This window comes from Mytilus edulis, chromosome 4, assembly GCF_963676685.1.
Source record: "Mytilus edulis chromosome 4, xbMytEdul2.2, whole genome shotgun sequence".
Taxonomy (NCBI): domain Eukaryota; kingdom Metazoa; phylum Mollusca; class Bivalvia; order Mytilida; family Mytilidae; genus Mytilus; species Mytilus edulis.
The window spans coordinates 94,295,464-94,316,149 of record NC_092347.1 but is presented as its reverse complement, the minus strand read 5'-3'; the positions used below and the strand labels follow the sequence as shown (position 1 = coordinate 94,316,149).

The window sequence follows — 20,686 nt, the reverse complement described above, 5'->3', positions numbered from 1 at the left end:
TGACATGAAAGTCAAAGGAAAACTCATAACTGAAAGTCCCAAATGGCAAAGTCAAAGGTCAAACACATCAAACAAATGGAAAACAACTGTTATATTCCTGACTTGTAACAGGCATTTCCTTATATAGAAAAAGGTCGATATCTCAACAGTATCATTTAGAAGACAGCCACTTTCAATATGAAATGCATACACAATCCTCTTACAATTATTGCAAATCTTTAAAAAAAGATGTGGAATAGATTTAATAGATACATCAGTCATTAAAAAAGGGACAACACTTCTGAAACTGGTTTCTTGTCTTAGATACTTGTAAATGTGTGGTCTCAAATGCTTATAAATGTGTCCCAAAGGTTGTTTTAATCTTATTATAACAGGAGTATTTTCTCTTAATGAAAACGTCATAAAGTTATATATTCCGTTTAATTAAAAAATAAATAAAGAATTTTTATCTTTGAACATTACAGGTCCATGTATTCTTCTTAAATTGCAACGGAAAAGCTTCATGTAATTGTGCTGTAGCTGTCCAGTCTGGTGATGATGTCATCTTAATTGACATGTGTGAACAAGCTAAAAATAAAGAGTATACTAAAAAAGGGAAGAAGAAATCTAAGAAGCTTGATGTGAAAATGTTCCTGAATGGTGAGCTAACGGAAGGAACTATTGTGGAGAGAATAGGGGGAGGCAAAACTTACAAGGTAGGAAAATCATGGATACAGGAAATTGTATCATATTTTTTGTACCTCCATAACTTTAGCAAGAGGTTTTTATATTTCAAATTAACAAAAAGGTCAAGCTTTACCTTTCTCTAAAAAAATCAAAGTGGCCTAGAAAGTGTTTAACTAGTTTTGGTTAACTTCATTTATTTTTTAGCAGACTTTGATGTAGTTATTTTTATTTTTAAATAGATAAAAGACCTGAATGTGTCATTAAATTAATTAAAAAAATTGAAGCATCTTTTTGCTCATTGGATATATGGTGTGTAATTTTAGGCAATTTAAAACATTTCCAATTCAACCTTGAGTTGTACTTTTTGCCTTAGTTCCTTTCAAAATTCCTGCCTACATTTTGTGTTAAGATTTATAACACCTCTTGCATTTCTTTCGCTATATTTAAGAATATATTTTCAGATTTACCTACCAACTGGAGCTTATATAAAGGTGAAAAAAGGAAAGAAGAGAACAAGTCAATTTATAAATGTACAAATGAAAGCCTCCTCATCAGATTTTGGAATGACCGAAGGTATGAATACATATAGAATGAGAACACATGCCACATTTATGGGCATTATGTTTTCTGGTCTGCATCCATTTGTCCCTCCATCTGTTTGTTTTTGTTCGTTCGTCCATTCGTCTGTCCCACTTCAGGTTAAAGTTTTTGGTTAGTTTTTAGTCGAGGTAGTTTTTGATGAAGTTGAAGTCCAGTCGACTTGAAACTTAGTACACATGTTCTTTATGATATGATCTTTCTCAATTTAATGCCAAATTAGAGATTTTACCCCATTTTCACAGTCCACTGAACATAGAAAATGATAGTGCGGATGGGGTATCTGTGTACTTGGGACACATTCTTGTTTGTTTTTGATACTGATATTATAAGCAATAATATCTAGCTAGGTCAATCAAATTGATGGTTCTGTTTTATAAAAATCTATTTTGGTCCTGATTGACATCTTAGTTGAAATTGTACATGTATTTGTAAAGGCTAATAAACAATTCATTAAAAATAGAATAGATATCATACATTTTCTATGAGTTTGTAATATTTAAAGAGAATTTCAATGAAATCCTTGTACATTTTGTTTACTGTAGATTCATTTATTTTCGTGGGTATCAATTTTAGAGGATTGCTACAAACTTGCATATTCGCGGATATTTGATTTAGTGGTTTTGACAATCTCTGCATACAAAGCCTATTGAAACTATGTTATTCGTTGAACATTTGATTTCGGTGATCACCTGTATCCATGAAACCCACAAAAATTGGTATCCAACGAATAATAATGAATCCACAGTATGCGTAAAATCTGTCACTGTTTCAGAGTTTCATTGGATGAATTGATTAAATTAATCTGACTATTGAAAAAAGGTTGTACAGTTTTTGCTGGTAGGAATAAATAATATTGACACTAAAAAATGTCATAGAAGTTTATATATATATGTAAGTTTATATGGTGTATTGTTTATGTTTGTAGGTTTGTGTGGTGTATTTGACGATGATAAAACTAATGACCTAACACTAAGAAGTGGTGAGATATATGGTAGTAACGAGAAACAACCTAAAGGGTTCTCCAGAGATTGGAGGTAGGACTCTTATTGTCAATTCCATGTTTTATGCCCCACCTACAAAAAAGACAGGCATTATGTTTTTTTGGCCTATGCATCCTTCTTTTGTTCATCTGTCCCACTTTAGGTGAAATTTTTTGGTCAAGGTAGTTTTTGATGAAGTTGAAGTCCAATCAACTTGAAACTTATAAAAAAGAAGATGTGGTATGATTGCCAATGAGACAACTGTCCACAAGAGACCAAAATGACACAGAAATTAACCACTATAGGTCACCGTACACATGTTCCCTATGATATGATCTCTCTAATTTGTAGGCCAATTTCACATTCCTCTGAACATATGAAATGACAGTGTGAGTTGGGCATCCATGTACTATGGACACATTATTGTTATTATTTATACTATGATTCCTATTGAAGTTGTGAGTATTCAACTACTGAAATATCAATAGGATTAAAATGAATATTTTGATTCAAAATCAATGACGTAGTGACTCATCAACTTAATCATAATAGACAGTAATGTTTAGTGCAAGAAGTCTTTCTGATATTATTTTAGAGTACCAGTTTTACATATATTGCTAACTATTTTAGAGTACCAGTTTTACTTATATGATAAATATTTTAGAGTACCAGCATCAGAAAGTTTATTCAATGGTTACTGTCCAACCAAGGCTAAGACTGTAGATATTGGTATGTACTGTAACTGTATGGAAGACGAGACTAACGAATGTGCTGTAGGACTAGATTATCAGGAATGTAAAGAAATCGAAAAGAGGAAAAAGAAATCCTACAAGAAGAAAGGTATTATAACAAGTAGTCTTTATATATGAATATTTACATGCCCTTTTTTTAAAACTGGTCTCCTTTATGTTATTTTTTCAATTTTTCATTCGTATAAGAAATTTAGAATTGTTCCATTAATACTTTCTATTTACCCATGTTTATATTCTACATATGTTATTCAAGAGTTCAGGCACCTATGTTAAGTAATTGTCACTTCTAAGAATATATTTTAGAACATAAAGTGATTCACATTTTAATTATCAGTTAGGTTAACCCTACTAGGAAATCAGTTCAAATTATTTATATTGGATAGTATTGAAACTTGCACTAGCTTAGTTAACTTAGCATTATGACATTGTATGAAATATAACTTGTCAGACATTGTATGAAATATAACTTGTCAGACATTGTATGAACTATAACTTGTCAGACATTGTATGAACTATAACTTGTCCTGCAGGAAGGAAGGATGTCACTGCCAAGTTGATAGAGAAGGCAGAGTCACCAGTGGCTAGGTGTATTTCTACGGCAAATATCATTAATTTTGAGTTCGATATTAACTATGAACAAGGGGTAAGTGACTGTTTTATATTGATTTAACGCCACATAGATAATCTAATGATCTCTCATATGACTAGCCTAACTGTTTTATGAAAAACCTCCTGTAATGGGATGCCTTCTGGATTTTTTTGTTAATAGTAATTTACTTTGGTCTTTTAAGCGTCAATTTTCATAAAGGAATTTTTTTTTTAAAGTTTTGCAATTATAGATATGAATACGCTCTTGTAAATGAAATCTTTAAAGAGTTGAAGACATGAAAAACTGTAATAGCCCTGAGAAATATGTAGCATATCAATGATAAAAAGGCTATGTGCAAGTGGGCATTAAGTTCATTTTAGGTTTTATAAAATGATTTGAAAAAAAAGCATGGCTAGATATTTATAATGTATAAACTTTACTACAGGAACTCTCATGGCCTACCAAAACTGGTATAACTTTAACAATGGCCAGAAAGATTTGTGTAGAGTATATACAGGCCAGACCTGTTGCCCAGAGGTGTATAGCCTTACCTGGTATGAATGAAATATTTGAGTTGACAGTAGAGAGCTGTATAGAAGATATACAAGTAAGTTTGTTAAAACACCTATTGGAATGTTTAGATGTATTATTTCATTTTTTGGCATAGCCGTGTTAACAGGACTTTGGGAGATGGGGTAGGGGTAAAAGCAAAATAGGCATAGTTAGTACCTAATGATAAATTTTCTCATATGATGTAAATGATGATGAGTACCCATTGATATTTGGTATACAGTAGTTTGAACATCAATGCTTCTCAATTGCAGATAACATATATAATGTTTCTAACCCTCATTCATGATCCAGCCTCTTAAATTAATAAATTTGAAGTATTATTTACATTCGAATTAAGGTTAGCTGAAGACTTTTAAATTGGTATTTGCTACTTCTTCACAAAGCAAACAGAACTTTTGTGATAAGAACAAAGACAGTAAGCTTGTAGACAGAATAATGAGTCCAGGTACATGTCTCCCTATGAACTATTAAGTTTTGTGTCAACAGATTAAGAAATCCTGCTCAGTATGTCTCTCTGGTCTTAACGAGTCCTTGTCTTAGAAAGGATGTACAGGGTAATCATCTGTGATTAAACATCCATCCATCTATCGAAAGTCGAATCATTAACAGCTTTTAAACAAATGACTTGTACGTTAGCCTTTAGGAAGGAAAAGAAAACTTTGTCATACTTATCATTTTCTGGGCTTTTTCAATAGAAGATTATGAGGGGAAACTAAATGTAAGATATATATGTTTCAAATGCATGAAGATTTTTCTGCCAGTATGTAAAATCACACAGTTCCTGTAAACATTGATATGAAAAAAAAAATGTCAATTAAAAAGTGATTGTTGCTTGAAGTCAGAATATTTTTTGGAGCAGATCTAAGGTCATTTGGAGACATCATCAGCTGAAAACAAAAAGTATAAAAATGTTTATTTGGAATCCATATTTGTTTGTATAATAATAAACAAGATGCATAAAAGTATGTATTTTTCTGTAGATTACTGATGATATTACCTGGACTTTTGAAGCAGTTGAGGATGTAGAGGACACAGGACTGGTTATTATAGAAATAGATATAGATTTCTGGGTAACTGTTGGTGACGATGTAATACCTGATCCTCAGATTGCAGATAATATCTGTCCAAACGAGTGCTCCAATCATGGAACATGTAAAGAAAGTAAGTGGTAGTGCTTGAAGGTATTTTATAATAAACAATTCAATTCAATTCAATTCAAATCTTTATTGCCATAAAACTACATATTTATAGTATGTGACACAACAGTTGACTGAAAGGATATTTTTACAACTACCAGTTTACTCAATATTGTTATGTATGAACTATTCATTCCATTTTGTGCAGAAAGTTTAATTCCAGGCTTTCTGAAAATTTTTAAAAGAGCTCCATGTGAGAATACTACACTTTGTGACGCATGTACACATCCAATGCCTATCCACTTTATTGTTTACTGAATAGTTATCCGAGGCAAGTGTGTTCATTTGCACTATTTCACAGTCCAACTTGTTTATAAGTTAAGAAAAAGCAATTTTGACAGAAAGTATGAAGATAAGAAACTGTTATAACGTCTTATCAAAACATTTTCACTTAACACCATTTTTTTGTCATTAAAATTTTAACAAAATTACACCTGCTTAATATGATTTATGTCCAATTAAAGTCTTAGATTTGTGTTTAATATGATTGATTGAATTACAGATGAATGTATCTGTACTGGTATATGGATTGGTGATGACTGCTCTATTGACAGTACTCTGCCACCAGAGGTCACTTACATCAGCTCACAGAACCCATGTGATCACAATGTGAAGAAATACAAATGTTTGGAGCCAGTTATTGTTGGTGCAAACTTTGCTGACACAGACAACCTTACCTGCCACTATGAAGTTTTATATGTAAGGAATAATTGTCAATCAAAGATTAAAAAGGACTAGGTTGTCGAAGAGAACATTTTTTTACCTTTTAATTTGGCAGCACAGAAACTTTTGAGATTTTCTTGGCTAGCCAAAAGAAGTTCTCAAAATTACCTATTGTTACAATTGACAAATTTTCCCTATGAAGTTGGTGCAAATCAACACATCAAGCATATGATAAATTCTTCATGTTTTTAAGATATATTCTAAAAGGTAAATAACCTAGGCTACATAAATGGTGATATCACACGAATTTGTTTTGTTTCCCTTACAAATGAAAGCTTGTTATTCCAATATCTATGATCATTTCAGAACAACTTGACAAGTACTGGAGAAATGGGAACTGTTCTGGCTGAGTACATCAATGAAGATAGTGTTAGCTGTGCTCTACCTAGAAGAATCGCTATCTATAACATCACGGTCAGCAATAATGGTATTGAGTACAGTGACTGGGTCACTCATCTGGTTTACAATGGGTATTGTGATACCTGTACAGAAGATGATGGATGTACTTTAAGGGTGAGTACAGTGACTGGGTCACTAATCTGGTTTACAATGGGTATTGTGATACCTGTACAGAAGATAATGGATGTACTTTAAGGATGAGTACAGTGACTGGGTCACTAATCTGGTTTACAATGGGTATTGTGATACCTCCACAGAAGATGATGGATGTACTTTAAGGGTGAGTACAGTGACTGGGTCACTAATCTGGTTTACAATGGGTATTGTGATACCTGTACAGAAGATGATGGATGTACTTTAAGGGTGAGTACAGTGACTGGGTCACTAATCTGGTTTACAATGGGTATTGTGATACCTGTACAGAAGATAATGGATGTACTTTAAGGATGAGTACAGTGACTGGGTCACTAATCTGGTTTACAATGGGTATTATGATACCTGTACAGAAGATGATGGATGTACTTTAAGGGTGAGTACAGTGACTGGGTCACTAATCTGGTTTACAATGGGTATTGTGATACCTGTACAGAAGATGATGGATGTACTTTAAGGGTGAGTACAGTGACTGGGTCACTAATCTGGTTTACAATGGGTATTGTGATACCTCCACAGAAGATGATGGATGTACTTTAAGGGTGAGTACAGTGACTGGGTCACTAATCTGGTTTACAATGGGTATTATGATACCTGTACAGAAGATGATATATGTATGTTAAGGGTGAGTATAGCATACTGATAACAGTGGACACATTTACAAAGGTTGTTGCACTAAATGAACATGGTGCGTCTCAAACAAATGATTGATTTAAACAAAAAATAATTCTATTTTGAAATTGTGAATAAGTTTAATATTGAAGAAAGGAAGACAGCAACTCAAAATAAAAATACTCTGTTGACTAAAAGTCCAATTTATATAAAACATAAAATATGTGCAATGCTTTTACAACCCTGTAAGATAACAAAAAAATATATTTGTTTATGTTACAACCATGAAAAGAGTTTAATGAAGCATTTAATTTGTTTTTTTCTTTGTACTGTTTTATTGTTGTCACAGATTTCATATCATTGATTTTGAATTTTATATGGAAACTAAATATATCTTTAGGAATTCTTCAGCCAATCAAAATTATGGATTGTATGAAACTTACATGTAATGTAATTATTTGGTTTTGCAGAATGATATCTGCTATATTAATGAGGTGTGTTATGAGAATGGATTCATATTACCAGCAGACCCAAGAGTGGGATGTAGGATTGCTATCTCGGTAACAGATTGGACTGTTATCCAAGGTAATATAGTAGTCTTTAAACAAAACAAAGCTGATAATTATAGCCTTTAAACAAATTGAACAATAGAATGATGGTTAATACTGGATTTCTACGGCTATTCTAATGTTGAGGTTATTGAGATTATTTGAATCATATGATAATCATTACTTATCTTTCAAGGATAATCAGAACTATGAACTGATTTATCAAGTAAAATGCTTAGTTCCGCTAAGCTTTTTCCATTTACAATGGAGATTTTGATGCTTAACTGAATTAATTAATTCAGAGGAAAAACTAAATTGATCTGTAAAAAATATTCCAATATTGAAATTGTAAACTAAGTTTGTATTATATTGATTATATGACCATTTTTGACATCTTGTATTTAATTTTTCAGTGGACTCTGTGAGACAGTACAGATTATTCTTCATCAGAATGGATGGGACATCATTGGTTGTACCTTCAGGTACAATAGCCACTTTTGGTGGAATGTCACTGGATGTTAATGTGAACAATAAGTTATCATTAAGTTTTAATGGAGCTGATCAGTATTTGAAGGTCGTTTCTAGTTCAGGAGGATGTCTCTATGACCCTGAGCAGTGCTTTCTGGGAATAACCTTATCATTTACCATTAAGTTCAGATCATTAAAAGAAAACACATATTACTATACTAATTGTGGAGATCAATCAGATTCTGCTGGATATGCTATCTATTATAAAAATGAAAGATTGTACTTCAAGGTCAGCACAAAGACAAGAGAATGGACAGTATCTGTTTCTGATGTGAAAACTGATAAATATTATGACATCCAAATGTCATGGAGTGTTCAGTTTGGATTAAATATTTACATCAATCTAAACAAAGTGGGAGATACCACCGATTATCTTCTAAGAAATGTAGAAACCCCCACCAAATGTGATTTGTATCTTGGACGTCCCAATGGAAATGGAGAGTATGCTGACATGGTTATGGAATACTGGCATATTTTGTTAGCTTCCAGGGAAGTTCTCATATCTATAGGATTCGTTATTGGTGAGTTAAAAACAGAATACTAAAACAAATTTGATTTTTCACAATCTTATTTGTCGACCTTATGGTTGAATTTACATCATTTAGTCCCTATTGAATAGATGGTTGTCTTATTGAAAACATACCACATTTTATTTTTATATTGATAACTTATTTAACTAGCAATCTATTATTATTAAGCATATTAAAGTGATAGACTGCTATATCTGGGCAGGCGGTTATTAATGGTGGAGGAAGCTAGAGTGCACATAGAAAAAATCATTGGCAACAAAACTTAGTCAGTTAAGATCAAAGTCAAGCACATCTTTCAATAAACCAGGTTAGAACTAGCAACCCTAGTGTTGACAGATTAGTAATGTTGTAGATGAATTACATAGTTCACTTGGCCTTCAAGGCCCCCACACTTCTGGAATATCTGTAGGTACTTTGAAAGAGTCATCCTCACTCTGAAATTTTAAATGATACAAATATTGTTTAAATGGTACAATATAAACTTCTTTTCATGTCTATTGTAGTTATAGATAAACAGGAAAATCAGTTCACTGCAAAATTGAATGAGTCAAAAAATTTGTATTTTTTCATTACAGGGTATCCGTCAGTTAAGAATCCTCCAGTTTTAAAACCAGAACTAGATAGATTTGGAGAATCAAAATTTACTTGTGACTTTGATCGAGTGACTGGTTATGATGTCAAATATACTGTCAAGTTTTATCTCAACGAAGACGTACTTAGAGAGGTTACAATAACAAGAGATGATGATTTTGCCATTTTGGATGAAAATGATTTCCATGAGCAGTTGTATGGCACAGCTGTAAGTTCCTATACTTGTCTTTCAATTTAATGCTTCAAACTTTGGTCTCTTTTAAATTTTTCACCCTTGGTTAACCCAGATCTTGATATTTCTTATGTTTTTTTCATGTTTGTTCCCTTATTGATGAGTTTGGAGTGATGGTGTGTAAATATGAATAAATGGGAATGTGGAGGATGTGTCAATAAGGCAGCAACTCAATCACACAAAACATTTAACATGCTTGAATTCATCCTTATAAAAAAGAAGATGTGGTATGATTGCCAATGAGACAACTATCCACAAAAAGACCAAAATGACACAGAAATTAACAACTATAGGTCACCGTACGGCCTTCAACAATGAGCAAAGCCCATACAGCATAGTCAGCTATAAAAGGCCCTGATAAGACAATGTAAAACAATTCAAACGAGAAAACTAACGGCCTTATTTATGTACAAAAAAATGAATGAAAAACAAATATGTAACCCATAAACAAACGACAACCACTGAATTACAGGCTCCTGACTTGGGACAGGCACATACATAAATAATGTGGCGGTGTTAAACTTGCTAGCAGGATCTCAACCCCCATAACCTGGGACAGAGGTATAACAGTTCAACATAAGAACGAACTATAAAAATCAGTTGAAAAAGGCTTTACTCATCAGAAGGACAAAGATACAAGTGGATGTGGCCTGGTACGTCAGTTTAGATCAGTTTAACTCATTAATATTTTATTCGTTTAATCTTTTTTAGAAAGATTTCTCTCTTATGTTCTCCTTAAAAGGTGCTGCTCTTACCCACTGTAATGTTAAAATATGGGTTTAGGTTTTCAGAATGTTGGTTATTTTTCTTTTCTTACTTTTTGAAGTTTGCACTGACTATTTTAGATATCTTGCACGGTGGAAGTATGCTATGCAGACAGCTGTGATCAAAGTAAAGGTGAAGTGAAAGTCAGTAACACTGTTTATGTGGCATTCAAGGTAAGACTTATTTATATAGAATAATATACAAGCCTAGTTTTGAGGAATTTCCAGTATCCAATATACCTTAAACTTTTCATACCAAATACCCTACCAAATTATTTTATACAAGTTAACTGTATTAAAACTGTATACATCTATACAATGAACAAGTAGTGACATAGCCTCTGGAAAATAAATTATGAGCATGGGTCCTGGGGCGCCAGCCCTTTAGAAGCTGACCAATAATAGTAAAAAATTTATTGAATTTTTTTTTATATGCAATTATTTGTAAGCACATGCTACAAAAGCTACACCACTGACAAGTCATTGACCAAAGCTACACCACTGACAAGTCATTGACAAAAGCTACGCCACTGACAAGTCATTGACAAAAGCTACACCACTGACAAGTCATTGACAAAAGCTACACCACTGACAAGTCATTGACAAAAGCTACACCACTGACAAGTCATTGACAAAAGCTACACCACTGACAAGTCATTGACAAAAACATTTTATAGACTGTATCCCTGCAACTCTCTAAAACACTAAAGTAAAAGAAGTTTGTTTAAAGTTCTATTCTGCATCTTAATGCTTTATTCAGGTGGTCTAGTCTTAACTATAGATAAGTTATTGTATACATTATAATTAAAGTTATTGTATACATTATAATTAAAGTTATTGTATACATTATAATTAAAGTTATTGTATACATTATAATTAAAGTTATAAAATGATAACTACCTTTTTGCAATGCTGTAGTTATTGAATGTCTAAGGTACTAAATCCCATTACTGTGGATTCATTAATATTCGTTGGATGCTAATTTTTTTGGATTTCGTAGGTTCAGGGGAACCGCAAATTTAACTGTTCAACGTATTACAAATTTTCTAAAGGAATGTATGCAGACTTTACCATAACCACGCAATTTTATTTCCAGGAATATGCAAGTTTTCCTCAATCCACGAAAATAAATGAATCCACAGTATATGTATTAATTGTTACTTTTCAGTTTTCTCAAGAGGGAAGTATTGTCCTTCATGAAGGTCAGCCACCTACAGAGCTTACTCTTCAGAGCTATATCCCACCAAGATTATTCTGTACGAGAGGCGCTAGGGACTATTCATGCAAAGTAGAACTGAAAGCTTCCATCAGACCAGCTAAGGAACTCCAATGTTCAGACGGAACAGATTTATCCCAAGTTGTGTTTTTCCAAACCGGTGAATCTGCTGCCGATACCTGTGGCACTGAAGTTTCTACAACAGAGTGGAAAAATGAGTTTAAACTGTTTATGAAAGCCAGAATAGATGGTATCAATGATGGAGATAAGAAGAGGTCATTACAGTTGGAGGCTGTTGTTACACAAGATGATGGTGTTGTTAAATACGACATTGGACGTATAGAACTGGACATTAAAGACAGAGATAGACGGGTCCGTTGCAGGTCAAAAGGTCATCCCCATATAAAAACATTTGACAAGAAGTGAGTTTTATATTTAGTTGTTTCAATTTCCCTGTTTATTATCTGCAAATTCAGATTAGATAAAGAGATAAATGTATGGTTAGATGAGACATGTTTGTATATGCCATAATGTCAAGATGCAAGGATTTCTAAACCATAGATTTGTCAATCTAAAGATTAGTAAATTTTAATCTTGCATCAGAGTTTATCAGTAAGAGTTTGTTAATTTCATATTTTAAGTAGAAATAATGTAAATTTTGTCTAATATTTTGACTGACAATTTACCATTTTTAGTTGGATTAAGCACTTTTTCACTCCCAGACTGAATCGCCTATGTCAGAAAACATTTAAAGAAACTGGTAAATTTTAAATTAACCTTGTCTGGCATTGAACACCATATGTTGACCTCAAGATGTTATTTTTAATTTCCATTGTATTGTCGTTCTTTTATTCATTGATTTTGATACCAATATCTACTACTAATACTCTTGTCTTTTTCTTTCTTCAGGAAATACCATAACTACCTAGAAGGAGAGTTCATACTTTACCGTACTAAATCAAATCTTTATGAGGTAAGATTCTATTTTTAGCTTTGAAAGATTAAAATCGTCAAATTAATCGTGTAAGTAGCAAATCTATCATTTAATGAACCTTAGCCTCCTATTAAATTAGGCTTTGGATGAACATTGCTTCATTACAATTAATTCAATGATTTGTCCAAAAAATAGTTCGATATCTCTGTAAATACTCTTATCAATCTTTAATTGCTCAGGTTGTAGCCATAATTGTCACATGTCATTCAATAGTTTAATTCTTGGTTTGATAGTTTCAAGTGAAGATTCAGAAATTTGCAGTCAAATAAGTACATACCCTTGTTATGTTACCAGTCTATATTTTTAAGCATTTGTAACACAGATTTGTTTATTCTCAATCAATTTATGACTTTTGAACAGCCGTAAACTATTGTTGCCTTTATTTAAGTTTATTTGTTATATTCTTTTAGCACTATGTATTTATCTTGTTTCAGGTGAGAACTTTCCAGAGGAAATGCAGATCTAATTCAAAAACCGCCTGTAATTGTGCCGTGGCCATCAGGGCTGAGGACGATGTCATACTATTCGATGTATGCGGTGCTAATTATGACTTTACTACCACTGTAAGATCACTAACCAAGAAAATCTACAAAAATGGAGATCTGACAGCTGGTTTTACTGTAGAAGAAGAAAAGAAAGGAAAGATATTCACTGTAAGTATCAAGGAAGATATATTGTGGTACACTGATTTATTGTCATTGATTATGAAAAGTTGATTTAATATTACTTCTGTAAAAAAGATTTTCTAAAAAGGTTTTTATGTTTTACCTTAACTAAGCTCTACTTCAAAAACCCTGACAGGTGGAAAATATTTTTGTGATCTCTGAACAACTTATCAGTCTTATATGCTTTGAAAAGGGTATATTTGATTTTCCAAATCTAATATTACAAACGCAATTAAGGCTTCTACCTCTTAGAAGTTTAATAATGTCAAATAATTGTAAATATTGATAGCTACCAGATGGTGAAAAGAGTTCAAGGTTTAAATAACAATTTGAAAAAAAATGGAAAATTACAAAATAAAGGTCAGTTTAAACAACATTTTATCAAAAGTGACATTTTATTTTATTAGATTACCTTGCCCAATGGAGCATCAGTGAAAATTGAAAAGAGAAAGAAATATCTACAAGTTTGGGTTACGGCTGGACCAGTTGACTTTGAAAATGTTGAAGGTACAATATATAGATATTGCTTATTCTTTAAGAAATTTTTGTCACTAATATTACCTTAATTTCAAATTACAGCACTGCGATATGGAAGTATAAACCAAACACGTTCTCAAGCACCGTCATATCAAATTGTATGTTTTGTGAAACTGATAAAACCAAACATCGTCCAAAACCGATCAAAATCTTAAGTCTTGAAGATATTCGGCTTAAACAGGTTACACTGTATTTGTAAAAGGGTTTATATTTCTATATGTATATGTATCCCCATAGCTAGATGTTGATATTTAGATATTCTTTTGTTGTAGGTTTATGGGACTATATTTCTATATGTATATGTATCCCCATAGCTAGATGTTGATATTTAGATACTCTTTTGTTGTAGGTTTATGTGGTAATTTTGATGATGATAAGGACAATGATTATATGAAACCAAATGGCACTTTCTTGGATCCCAGTGACAAGTATCCTAATGACTTCAGTAAAAGTTGGAGGTAAGAACATCTGATCTGAGAGTTATGGGACTTTAATTGTCATATTTAAAGACATTTTAAAACGTTTTCCTGTAAATGGCCTTGTAAAGCCAGCACTGGTACATTGTCTGCAGCCTCTTTTTGCCACAGGGGAATTCTCATTATTGGGATCTCGAAAAAATTCAAGCTGTGTGTGAAGTAGGAGAAAACAATGCTTGGAATAATTTTAGAGTAATTCAAGAGTTATTAGAATAAGCCGAAATGTTAAGAAAAACAATTTTAAAATACCTTTTGAAATATTCCAATTTAATATGGATGCGACAGAGCCCCTTTGATGGTATTGATGTACTACAGTCTTTTCTGATATTTGTAGAGTACCAACAGAAGAAACTATATATAATGGTTTCTGTGGAAATATTGATGCCCCAGCTGATATAGGCAGATACTGTGAATGTAACTCTGGACAAGATCCTGTATGTTCAAATAACCGTGACATTACTGCTTGTGCAAAAATCAGCAAGAAAAAAGGTACTTCTTGATGACAAGTATTTAAAAATAAACCTTCAATTCCTATTTTGCTCTTACGAAACAAGTTATATACCTAATTTTTGCTGTCTCTGGTCTGATGGACAGAACAGAAAATGATTGACAAAAGAATAAAGAATAGAAAATAAAAAAAAGAGAATAGAAAATAATGAACAAAAGAATAAAGAATAGAGAATAATGGACAGAATAGGCCAAAAAATTAAAAAACAATGAAATGAAGGACCCCCTCCCCCACTTCCTCATCTAATCTTATGAACGTTATAAGTGGTAATGACTATTTTGTATATTTCAGCTGTAGATATCACCAATGAGTTGCCTCCCTCCCCCACTTCCTCGTCTACTCTGATGAACATTATAAGTGACCATTTTATATATTTCAGCTGTAGATATCACCAATGAGTTGCCCCCCTCCCCCACTTCCTCACCTACTCTGATGAACATTATAAGTGACTATTTTGTATATTTCAGCTGTAGATATCACCAACGAGTTGCCAATGGAAGAACCTGTGAAATGTAGTACAACAGTAGAACAGATATTCTTTATATTTGATATCAACTTTAATATTACTATAACTGATGTGAGTTGTTATTGGTATCCACTTAAATGTCAAAAAATATAATTTTCCCTAGTTCATGATAACTAACAGAATAAGTTTTTAATATCTGTTTTTCAGAAAAAATTTTAGAAAATTGTATTTAATCTAATGATCATTATAGTTATTTCAAACATTGTAAAGTGAGGTATTTTAAAAAAATGTCTCCTTAATGTGCCAAATAGACCTTTTCCACTAAGATAACTAGTTGATAATAATTTGTATGTGTTGTGTACATGATCATATTAGTTTTATAAACAAGGATGATTGGTATTTTCCAGCTACCTCCATGGCCGGTAAATGGTATAACTGAAATCAAGGCACGTGACAAATGTACAACTGATATTAAATTGTCAGTAGTGGGCGTAGCCTGTTTAGGGTTTGGTATCACCATCGACTTTGACGACATTATTGAAGATTGTGTTCTTGATGTACAGGTAAGATAGATGAAAGTCTGTCATTATGATATGTACTAGATTTACAGGTAAGGGGGAAATGTCTGTCATTAAGATTTGTACTTAATTTACAGGTAAGGGGGAAAATATCTGCAAATAATATGTATGCTTAATTTACATGTTAGGGTGAAAATGTCATTGTTGTAGTGTACTTCATATACAGGTAATATTATTATGATTGCAAATGTCCAATAGTCATTTAAATTTGTACTTGATCACAGTTGATGTACAAGAAAAAAGTATGTTAAAAACTTCTTTGAAATATTGAAAACTGTCAATTCTGATATGCGCTAAGAGAAATATTAGAAAAGGATGTAAAATGAAATATAAATGCCCTTCTTAAAAGAGGGACGAGAGATACCAGAGGGACAGTCAAACTCATAAATCGAAAACAAACTGACAACGCCATGGCTAAAAATGAAAAAGACAAACAGACAAACAATAGTACACATGACACAACATATAAAACGGAAGAATAAGCAACACGAACCCCACCAAAAACTGGGGTTGATCTCCCGTGCTTCGGAAGGGTAGGCAGATCCTGCTCCACATGTGGCACCCATCGTGTTGCTCATTTTATAACAAATCTGGTAAAAAGTCTAATTCAGTAATAATCTAAAATGTCATGTTATATTCAGTTGTGCTGTATACTTGTCTTATATTTTTCAGTTAAATGGAGATTATGACTTTATTGTATCATCCATCAGTGAACTGAGAGTAACATGTATGTTCTCAATAGAAACCAACATAACACTGTTGTTACCAGAGGGACCAGATGAGATAGAAATACCAGAATTCTTGGACAACATCTGTGTTGATGATTGTAATGAACAGGGAACCTGTGTTGAAAGTAGGTGTTTCACTTTTAATTTATATGAGAATGGAAAACTAATGTTTTTAGAAATATCTGTACTTATTTGCTCATTTTAAAGTAGGAATCATCCCAGTCAATTTTCATTCTCATAACTGTCAGAAACCTGTTGTATAGCAAATTCTTTTTTTTAAAATAGAAAAGTGTAAGTGTCAGTTAATTCAAGTGGCTATGCAGTTATGCTTTAAAATTAAATATGGTTGATAGAAAGATAAAGAAAAACAAGTTTTCCTGACTTAACTAAATAATGACATATTCAATATACATCTTATGGCTTAATTTGAGCATTAAGAAAATTCAAATCATACAAAAATTCAAAGATAAACCCTTGATTATAAAATTGAGAATGGAAATGGGGAATGTGCCAAAGAGACAACAACCTGACAATAGAAAAAAACAACAGCAGAAGGTCTTGATATTTGGGACATACGCCCAAAACATGCAAAATATAGGATAAAATTAAACATGTCTATTTGTGCTCAATGTAACCCTTAACCTATGACATTTGTTTTAAATGAACTTCTTTTTCAGGTGTTTGTCAATGTAATGCCAACTACACGGGGACAACATGTGACACCCTGTTAACAGACCCACCTATCCTGAACGCTATATTTGGGGGAGTGGCCTGTGATTTGGACACCAATGAATATAACTGTACACTGTTTATTGTTCAGGGTGTCAGATTCATTGATAATGATTCACTCACATGTCATTTTGAATTAGAAAATGGGGTAAATATTTCTTTTGTTTTATTGAATGTGAATCACTATTAGTATTTGAGTGGCTTGCCTTTATTGCAGCTAGTTATGGCTCCAATTCCAAGCTGAGTCTATCAAAAAGAAGATGTGGTATGATTGCTAATGAGACAACTCTTCACAGGAGACAAAATGATACAAAAATTAACAATTATAGGTCACTGTATGGCCTTCAACAATGAGCAAAGCCCATACCACATAGTCTATCGAAAAACTTTGACACTATAAATTGCTGCTTCTCTTCTAAACATTTGATATTTAGAATGAAAGACTGATCAGGTTAGAGTGAGAATAATATGGTAGGGTTGGGCAATATGTCTTCCTGCAAACTCTTTTGTGGGCTTAAGGTAAAAAATATGTGTCTGCATATATTCCAGTATAAAAAGCATAGTATATTCACGTCATTAGTGTAAACATTGATCCAGCATTTTTGAGTGAAAATAAGCAATCCTTGAGTCAATTATTTCATATGATCAAAAGGTTTTAGTGTGAACATTTATGACGACTTCATATATTTTATATTGCTAATAATAATTTGAATGATTGATTGCTCTATTGCTCACAGTTTAAAATAGACAGAGAATAAGTTGCCAGCATAATTATATATATTATATTATATATATTTATTTATATTATTGTTAATGATCAGTAATACAGACATCATTTCTGTTCATAGGTAAAAGTAACTTCCGTTGGAGACTTTAAGTCAACAGAGGAGGTGTGGTGTCCCTTTATTGGAGATCTTGGTCAACACAAACTGAGTATTAGCAATGATGGATTGATGATAAGTAACGAGTTGACATTTGTTGTATACACTTCAGCATGTAAAGATTGTACTGACTTATTTTGTGTAGATAGGGTAGGTATTAAACAGAAATGCCTACTGACATTTTCAATATGAAAACCTTATTTCTTCTGTGTAGATTTTTACAAAGTTTTATTGTTTTATATAAGTAATTATAGTTTGTATATTTATATATTTATATGTTGACTAAAAAAGCAGGTTAAGATCATTTGAAAGCATAATTAGCATGTAAATGTAAGTAGGTTACTGTGGAGTCATTATTATTTGTTGGATACTATTTTTCGTGGATTTCGTTGGTACAGGTGAACCACAAATTAAATGTTCAACGAATGACAAATTTCCTATAGACTTGTATGCAGACTTTGACAAAACCACTAAATTAAATACGAACATGGTAAATTTCCTTAATCCACGAAAATTTGTTCCAAAAAAAATATAAATGAATCAATCAACAGTACAAAAAAAACAAAAAAAACCCAAAACACACACTAAAAAATTCACTAAAAATATATTTTTAATGTAATGTACTTTTCAGAATGATATATGTACAATTGCTGGAGTCTGCTATGAACTTGGTGCACTTAACATGCTGAATACTGAAGAGTTCTGTAACACAACGACCTCTAGGACAACATGGAGTACACTCATAGGTAAACAATACATGGGATATCCATTCATTTAGTTAAAAGAAAGGAAGACATTTTGAGAATCTGTTCTTTCATTGATAATATGTTCTTTCAACAACTGCTGATGGAAGAAAAGGAAAATGTATTTGAAGGAATAGGCTGTAAACTCTAAAGCTATTGAAATGTTGTGTTTTAAACTCATAATTATATTAATCATTCTCAAAGCAGAATCAGTTCTACAGCTATTGATCATTCAATAATTGGCTTGTATGAATAGTTTAGATTTCGTTTACAAGATTAACTAATCATAAAATTGTGCATTTAGTAATGAGGCCATTTTCTTTTTCAGTGTCAGATATAACTCCAACTCGCTACAATTTTGTGAGAATTACTGGTACCACACTTGTAATCAAGATCAGTATAACTATTGAAATAAACATTAACTTGATTGGGACACCAGTTCTGATAGACATTCCCTCTGGTGAGAAAGGTGTAGTATTGAATGGTATTGACCAAGCATTGGACTTTGGAGATCTCAGTAACACATGTTTAGGAGATATAGAAAAATGTTCTACTGGGCTTACCATAACATTCAATCTCAAACTGAGAGAGAGGAAAGATAACTGTTATATAATGTCTACTGGCGGTGAAGATAAAGATAGTTACGGACTTGCCATGTGGTATTCCAAGAAAGGCAAATTATATACTCGTGTCAGTACCTCTAAATATGAATGGACTGTGTACACAAAAGATGTGGAAATAGATGAGTATTTTAATGTCAAGTTAGCATGGAGTCGCAGTGAAGGATTAGCATTTTATAAAAACAATAAAAGGATGAAGAAATCTAAGAAACGCCAAAAGAGGAAAGGTTCCAAACATTTAAAGAAGAAATGTTACTTTGGTCGATCAACTGAGCCTGAACCTCACTTTTGTAAAATGGAAATCGATGGCTTCACTGAAATACCAGCATCAGAACAAGTTGTAGATATAATCGATGTTCCTCTTGGTAAGTCAGAGGTTGAAATTATACGCCCACTTATTTTAGATTTTCTTCAAGTGAATTTATCAGATTATACTCCTTTCCCATATTAAGAATTATGCAATAAGGAAATTTTATGAAGTTGTCAGTTAAATTCTGAGTTTTTCTAGATTATCCAATTATTTAAGCAGAATGCTGTATCAATTGTATGATTATTTATAGATGAATCTACCTAAAATTAATGATTCTTAACTTTCAATTTCATCACAGAATTGCCAACAATGGAAAAGGATCCTGTCCTGAAGGTTATACCATCAAATGACACATTTGACCTTCAATGTACCTTTGAACCTTTGACCACACCTTATGTCAACTATAGATATACAGTGAAATGGTATTTGGGAGATACAGTAAAATCAACATTTGTTATGGAAAATGATTCCTTTGTCAGTGAAATCAACAAGGTAGACATTGGTGTGGCTGTCTATGGAGATGAGGTAAAATGTCTTTAGTGTTAAAAAATAAAATTTAGTGTCAATTCCCCAGATAATGTGTCAAGTCTCTAGATAACAGTGTCATATATTTAGATAACAGTGTCATGTATTTAGATAACAGTGTCAAATCTCCAGCTAAATATGTCTTGTCCTTAGATAATGTGTCAAGTATTTAGATAAAAGTGTCAACTCTCCAGCTAAATGAGTCAAGTCTCCAGATGAATGTGTAAAGTCTTAAGATACCAGACTTTTTAAATTTTCTATCCACAAAATAACA

At 32.4% G+C, this 20,686-nt stretch overlaps 1 protein-coding gene across 1 annotated transcript in view; it reads left to right on the top strand.

Moving 5' to 3' along the window:
- Positions 1-20,686, top strand: part of LOC139521102 (uncharacterized) — a gene marked incomplete in the record, with an annotated part of 139,990 nt that overhangs the window by 80,428 nt on the left and 38,876 nt on the right. The window contains 27 exon segments of the mRNA XM_071314380.1: positions 465-695; positions 1,128-1,239; positions 2,192-2,300; positions 2,911-3,086; positions 3,529-3,641; positions 4,033-4,194; positions 5,141-5,321; positions 5,859-6,055; positions 6,386-6,592; positions 7,714-7,828; positions 8,205-8,840; positions 9,425-9,648; positions 10,518-10,610; positions 11,605-12,074; positions 12,562-12,625; positions 13,081-13,299; positions 13,719-13,818; positions 14,198-14,306; positions 14,659-14,813; positions 15,300-15,409; positions 15,706-15,861; positions 16,549-16,729; positions 17,282-17,481; positions 18,182-18,364; positions 18,846-18,960; positions 19,286-19,942; positions 20,186-20,412. Coding sequence (XP_071170481.1) covers positions 465-695; positions 1,128-1,239; positions 2,192-2,300; positions 2,911-3,086; positions 3,529-3,641; positions 4,033-4,194; positions 5,141-5,321; positions 5,859-6,055; positions 6,386-6,592; positions 7,714-7,828; positions 8,205-8,840; positions 9,425-9,648; positions 10,518-10,610; positions 11,605-12,074; positions 12,562-12,625; positions 13,081-13,299; positions 13,719-13,818; positions 14,198-14,306; positions 14,659-14,813; positions 15,300-15,409; positions 15,706-15,861; positions 16,549-16,729; positions 17,282-17,481; positions 18,182-18,364; positions 18,846-18,960; positions 19,286-19,942; positions 20,186-20,412 — 5,502 coding nt within the window.